Source organism: Saccostrea cucullata, unplaced genomic scaffold, assembly GCF_032062105.1.
Source record: "Saccostrea cucullata isolate Sc308-1 unplaced genomic scaffold, CSIRO_AGI_Scuc_v1 ctg20123, whole genome shotgun sequence".
Classification (NCBI taxonomy): domain Eukaryota; kingdom Metazoa; phylum Mollusca; class Bivalvia; order Ostreida; family Ostreidae; genus Saccostrea; species Saccostrea cuccullata.
The window spans coordinates 2,799-9,912 of record NW_026940119.1 but is presented as its reverse complement, the minus strand read 5'-3'; the positions used below and the strand labels follow the sequence as shown (position 1 = coordinate 9,912).

The 7,114-nt window shown below is 33.0% G+C and overlaps 1 protein-coding gene across 1 annotated transcript; it reads left to right on the top strand.

Moving 5' to 3' along the window:
* The first annotated feature begins 5,753 nt into the window (after window positions 1-5,753).
* LOC134254842 (uncharacterized) lies at window positions 5,754-6,908 on the top strand. Its single transcript, XM_062737384.1, has one exon. It carries the CDS (start codon window positions 5,933-5,935, stop codon window positions 6,419-6,421), a length of 489 nt encoding a protein of 162 aa, XP_062593368.1. The 5' UTR covers window positions 5,754-5,932; the 3' UTR covers window positions 6,422-6,908.
* Window positions 6,909-7,114: the final 206 nt, after the last annotated feature.

Sequence of the window (7,114 nt, the reverse complement as noted above, 5' to 3'; positions counted from 1 at the left end):
TCAACAGTGAGATATAAACTCTGTATGTAGGTGATGAAGGTATATTGTTGCATAAGTAAGGGAAGTTGACGATAGAAAAAAATAGTCATCACGTTTATAGTAGAGCTTGGTTAATAGATTACCATTAGGCCTAACGTCTTTTTCAAGTAAAATACCCAAATGTGACACAGATGTGTCAGACTCTGTGGTATTTTTTATCTCAGGCTCAGCAGGATATAACCAGTACCATAAGAACATGAAGAATGGAAATAACTTTTGATAATTGACAATACGTCGTCGATTTATCTAAATGCCGAGTTCAAGGCCACAGCAAGTGTTTTCTTCTTTTTACGTAAAAGATTTGAACAAATGCTGCTTCATAAGAATACAAATACATGTATAGGTCTGCTTATAACGGGGGGTAAACGGAATTCCAATAGATCGTTGGAAGACACTGGTCTCCAAAAACCACACAGAATCAGAAATTCGAGCATCTTTTTAATATCAACTTCAGATTACTTGTGTGTACAATAAGAATGTTTTTTAACAAAGTAATTTTGTAAATGATCAAAGACAAGGTAAGTAAGTGAACGAGGTCAATTTTTATTGAAAAGCAGATGTCAAATGATGGCAGATATTGTGGAATTTAATTCATCGTGGGGAATAGTTACATATAAAGTTGAAAAAAAAATTAGGTTGTCGATTTTGTTAAATTTTTGGGATTTCAAGTTTTCTAAAAAGTTCTAGCTGCAGATCTGTAGCTCTCCGAAAAAATAATTTGATAGACCGGACTGTCAAATTTTTTTTTTGGAGAGCTACAGATCTGCAGCTAAAAAAGTTCAATCCACTACCCCTTCCTGTATCAACCCATCTGGAGTCTAGTCAAAGCGACTTTTCGATTAGCCAGCGAAGTCGAATATGATGCCAAAATCGAATGCATTTCTGTTTCACAAACACCCGAGGAGAATCGTACAACACAGAACTGCATGGCAAACCGTGTTGTGTACATATAATATTATAATTTAATTTTGGTTGTAACGCGTCATTTAATTGGATAAAAAATTAATCTAAATTGTATAATCTGGTTTGCTTACGTCACAATGACTTACGTCAAAAACGTATCAATCCGCTTAACGTTACGTTTAAAATATGAACAATTTGAAGGTGTTTTAAAGAGAGAAATTGTCTTGTTTTATATTCTAAATGATTGAAAATTAAATTATAAGGAATGAATTAAATTACAATCCAAATTATACTGCTATATCCTGGGTTGGAGCAGTTAACGCTTTTTTATAAACCGCTTCGCGGTTTATAAAGCGTAAACTGCCCCACCCCAGGTTATACAGTATAATTTGGGTTGCTATTTCATTCATTCCTTAAATGAATTTGACGGGATATATAGCTAGTAAACTAGTGCATTTTCGTTTGCATCATTCAGGTAAGAATGCCAGATTGGCGTACTATACACTAAATTTATGCCAAAATTATACATTTTAAAAATCAACGTTAGACATGTAGCCGTGAAACTAATTTTAGAATCGTACAGAAGCTTAAATCTGATTGGGAAAGATGTTGATGTTTATTCATAACAGAAAGGTGCCACGAAGGTCTTTACGCAGTTTTAACCTTTTATTTGAAAATTTTCTTTTAAAAGGTGATCCCCACCTTTTGTTGTAGCTAGGCAATTTGGTATTTTGTATGCGAGTGTTGGAACCCCCTGCCGTTTTCTTCCCCTACATTCAAGCAATACTGGTCAATATTTACAGGTTACATAACGCCATTCTAGAAAAGTTCGGGAATGAAGCTGGTCAGGTCAGTACTTGCCGAATATCCTTAAAGGCCAGATTTACTAATGGATGTTTACTTAAATGCATACTTAGTCTCTCTATATCACATATTCATAGTTAAAAATTTATATCCAAGAGAGGAAAATAGATTATGAACATACAAATAAAGCTCATTTGTAATTTAATTATCAAAAAAAAAATCTATTCTTATGAACTGTTCACCAATTGCTTTAAGCTTTTATGTAGCCTTTTCTTTCAAAATTTGTGGTTATATCTATACTTTTATGTAAGCTTCGATATCGGGAACGTAGCTAGCTTTTCTAGTGATGCGGTAGATACATAGAAGAGTTACAGTAGTGATTTTTCAATAATTCTTTCAATGGAAAAGTAATTTTAAAAATTTTAATTGTAAGAAAACTTCGTACATATCATAAACTTTTCAGAAAACTTAAACTTAAAAGTTATATTTTTGCTTTTTTGCCATTTTTTTTGCTTGGCTAAACATTAACCAATGTCATTTCTATCGCGAGAGAAGCACCTAATTTAACAGTTGGAAGAAAAAAGTATATGTATACTTTATCCTTAATTTCAGTCAATGAAGAGTAGATGAAAGCCGACTGGTGACCGCTTTACATATTACACTTAAAGATTTATAACAACTTGTGTTTTATCTTTGTCATTTTCTGTTAATTTGACAGAACAACGTTGTTTCTCTGTATCTTTGAGGTATTTCTTATCCTTATGTAACCTTAGAAACAGGTAGATAAACCAATAACCGTCTTTTGTGGAGTTAATGTACAATGTAGTAAATAAGTGGTACAATCAATAGACCAAATCACTAGTCTCAGTACATACGGGTATTTAAATTCTCTTCTAATTATAGAATAACATATTTCGCAATAATTTCAATCTTCTGATGATTTCATCTGACAACTAATTTCGTGTGTGTTATGTTTGATCAAGCGAATTTTATTTTTTGGTATTTGTCAACGACTTACCGTGAGTATGAAATTTTATCTTTGTACATGAAACAAATGAAAAGTCGTTTTGTGTATTTAACATTTACATAATTATTGTCTTGACAAAGTATGTTTAAACATGAAAACAAACCCTATGGTGGCATGTACATGTATTACAACATGCTTAGTTGTGACAATTTCGTATGAATTAATTCAAGATGCAAGATAATTATCAATATCACATGATGAAACATTTTTATTAAACAGTGTTTATATATCTTGCGGCTAAGTGTGTTATAAATTGTTTTAGCTTAAAGAATGATATAAAGTTATATGGTACACAGGCAATTTAGCCACATATGATTCTCATATGAATATCATATGATTCTCATATGATTTGCCACATATGATTCTCATATGATTGTATATACATATGATTCTCATATGATCCACATATGATCTTCATATGAAAGGCAATGCATATGTGGATCATATGTGGCTAAATTGCCTATGTAGGCTCACCATGAATGTCGGGCATACTTCTCACTATGCTACGTAAACTCAGACTGCTATCGAAATGCCATTAGATTCATTTGCCGTACTTTATGTGAAAACATTTTAAATGTTTACTTCTTTTACCGGTATGTAAAATTTTATATAACACAATTATTTAATTAGAGCATTTAAATTTAAAAAATGTCTCTCCATTTCTTAAAACAAAGAGACATTTCATAATAATAGTAAATAATGGTTTTAATAAGTTCGCATGATTATTTGCATTTATTTGTATATAAAGGTGTGAAAATGATGCTACCATTTACTCGTGCTATTTTTAACCTTGAAAATTTACAATTCAATTCAATTCCCCATTTTCAAAAGGTGAGTTATTTCCCCTGAAGGGAACTCTTTTACTGTGTTTAATACGCATGCGCTATAAATAAAGTCACTTCCGCGGACGTTTTTGATGTAAACATGTGCATGGTGTATGCCTCTGTCATATGGAAAAATGTTATTGTGTTTGTGAATAAAAAGAAATCTTAACTGATTCGTATTTTTTTTAAATTGCCCACTCATAGTCTCTTTCTGGATTTGTATTAATCTGTGTAGTACTATAATAAGGTGCTGTGTGACCCCCCCCCCCCCTTACAAAAAAAAGAAACAAATTACTATTAAAATGCTGATACATATTCGAATAGGCCTATTAAAAAAAACACAAACAAAAAAGCTAATTTTCGGTAGTGGATGTTCTGCAGACGGATCATCATTATTTACAAAATGTGCGGAACAAATTTTTAGTTATAAAGTTTTTACGAATTAATCTAGCCTGCTGCAGCCATATTTTCATTGTATCTCTAGGAATTTTTTGAAGACTGATGACATGTCCATCTACAGTTTTACCTCTGAAATTGCTGCATATACAGCAGTAGTTCGTCTTCCGCTACCGATACCAAGAAACTGCGTTTTTGCTCGATTGTATGTCATAACATAGAACTTTTACTTACAAGAACACATTTGGTGACAATTAAAGGCCTATTTCATTTGAATTAACCGTGTTTCTAGAATTTTCTATTTGTAAAATAATTGATTCACAATTTAGTATTAAAACTTTGAATGGAATTCTAAATGAATAATTTAATCTCATGTGCTCATGTAACGAAGAAAGACTAATTAAAATAGCATCGACCTGAATTCGTGTTACATATGTCGTATAAAGTCTGAGCTGCATTTAATCAAAGTTTTAGTGTAGGATCTAAGCATATGTACATGTATATTCCCGAGTAAAATACACATTTTGTTTTAGATCAGAGAATTGAGAGCAGAAACACGAAATTGATACAATAATTTCCTAGCGTATTTCTCGTTAATTAACTGAAAACAATCTTTTCTCAAGTGTTATTTATTTTTTTTTAAATCCTTTCAGTGTAAGTACATGTATTTATTTTTATAAGTTATTCTTTTTTTTGCAACGTGTGTGAAAAACAATCAGTGAGAGAGAGAGAGAGACTCCGTGTAACTGACATACATGTACATCTGTGAAAAAATATATGTACCGTAATTTTATTGAATTCACAATTAAAAATTCTAATAATAATATTAATTTTCACAACTTTGGTTCATTTTCAACTGTTCAACCCATTTACATATTCTCTGTACCTGTACGCACGGAGGGGGGGGGGGGGGTGAAGGGTCAGGGGTTTAGCCCAACCCCCACTTTTTTCCCAATATTACTTTTTCTATTGAAAATGTTCATTGATAGACAGGTTGTCAACCCCACCCACACACACACTCAGTTTATACTACGGTAAGTTATATAAGGGAAATGTAGTATTGTATGCCAAGGAACTGGTACTGAAATAAGTATTAGCTTTTTCAACTTTGGGCAAGGTTTTTCTTTGCTTGCCAACTTTTCCAGGTAAGAAAAAAATATTTCTTTGGCTATAAAGACGATGCTACGTGCCTGGCTAATTCGTATAGCTTTCTAGAAAGGGGGGGGGGCTAACAGACCCTTTATAAAATAATTTATTATCTAAAAAAATGCAAACCGTTTCCTTCTTTTAAAATTTTAAATACAGCGTGTAAGTTGATCACTATTTTGTTGGATTATCGTAACATGTAGTCCGCGGAAGTTATGCTAGTGTTGAAGAGTTCCGATTTTGAGGGGAGATAACTCACTTTTGAAAATGGGGAATAGTTTATTCTCTTAAACTGTACTACAGTATAGAGAAGATACAAACATGAGATGTGTACATTACAATACAGCATGCGTGAAAAAAATAAAACAAAAGATGAAAAATGACAGTGTCATAAATCAAGCAACTAACTCTCTCAATAATAAACCCAATTATTATTATACATAGTTAAATGAACTGATTTTTAATGTTTTAAATTAAATAATTGTTCGGACTCAAAACATTAGGATTTGTATATTATACATCAACCTGGAAGGGTAACTCTTTTATTAACTATATTAATTTACAAAGGTTATTGATATAAACAGATACTTTTTACATGAAAATTAATTTGAAAACTTGAAAGCACTTGGTCGATTTATATATGTTGAAATAATCTGTAATACATTTACTGGTAATATTTAGAGTGGGTAATCCTTAATCATCTTCATGCTCAGTTCCTTATTTCAGTGAGCATTTTCCAATTTCATCAATTTGGCATTTATAAAAATTTTCTCTTCAAATACAGGGCACCATCATGCTGAATACAACGGAGTATGACAACAGCACCACGCCCGTCTCTTATGATGAAGACTACACTGTCAGTGCGATTGGTGTCATCTTCCCGTTCATGTTCTTTATTTGCTGTGTATCTTGGATGTTCAAATCCATCTGTAAGCGGACTTCAGCTGATCGTAACTGTATCTGTGATATGATTGAATCTTGCGGTTCTTGCATATCCAGGTCTTTACACACACTTATCTCTAAATGTTCTTCTGCATGTGAAAGTTTGAGAGAGTATGTCAATGACTGCACTAGGAGTTGTGAACGCGAAAGTGAAAATACGGACGCTGTAGCGCCATCTGCACCACCGGTTATATCCCAACCGTTATCAGAAATCAATGGACATGATGCCAATCAAAATGCCGAAGCTCTTCCAGATAGCATGGCCCCTCCCCCGTCCTATAGCAGCATAGTCTCTGATCCTTCTCAACCACCTCCCAGTTATGAAGAAGTCATGAGATGAAGTTCAGTGCTGCCATTGGCTGGGAATACAGCTTCCGGTGTTGCTACACCAGAAATATCAAATCTGCTGCTAATGGCTAATCGCTAACCATTGACTTCGAAAGATCGTGGAACTAAATGAGTTCAGATGAACAGTCAAGGAATTTGTTGTTACTCTTTTTTTTTCCTTGTCCGAATCGGATAATGCTGTGGGTATGGATGGCCCCTATATAAGATAAGATCTTTCTGGAAGAAACACTGGGGTAAGATGAGAGGAGATAAGCGTATACGGATACTTACCGGAATGGCCAAAATTATATTATGAACATGTTTTAATATGTTTCATTGTTATTTAGTTTGTTTTACAAGTAAATATATGATTTCGCTTTTCAATTATAGCCAAAATTGAGTTAACATCAATTAACTAGTTCCAGTTAAGCAATAATTGGACTAGTTTCTGAAAACTTTATTAAGAAAAATACACCGAAAGAGGAATTATACATAATTGCATATCATTCAGTGGAAGTATATTTTCAAAGAATATAACATATACTGAAATACTAGTGTTACACTGAAAACCCATAGGAAGCCCACTGACACCTTATACGAGGAATTTGGCAAAAGTTCACAGACATAGTTATTAAAAGATATAGAAACCGACAAAGGACGGTCAATGGCCCACTCCTATTCACGCTAAAAGGTCCATTTAACAATA

What these genes read in the sequence shown, in the direction of transcription:
- LOC134254842 (XM_062737384.1), top strand. Translation starts at nt 5,933, where the DNA reads ATGCTGAATACAACGGAGTATGACAACAGCACCACGCCCGTCTCTTAT.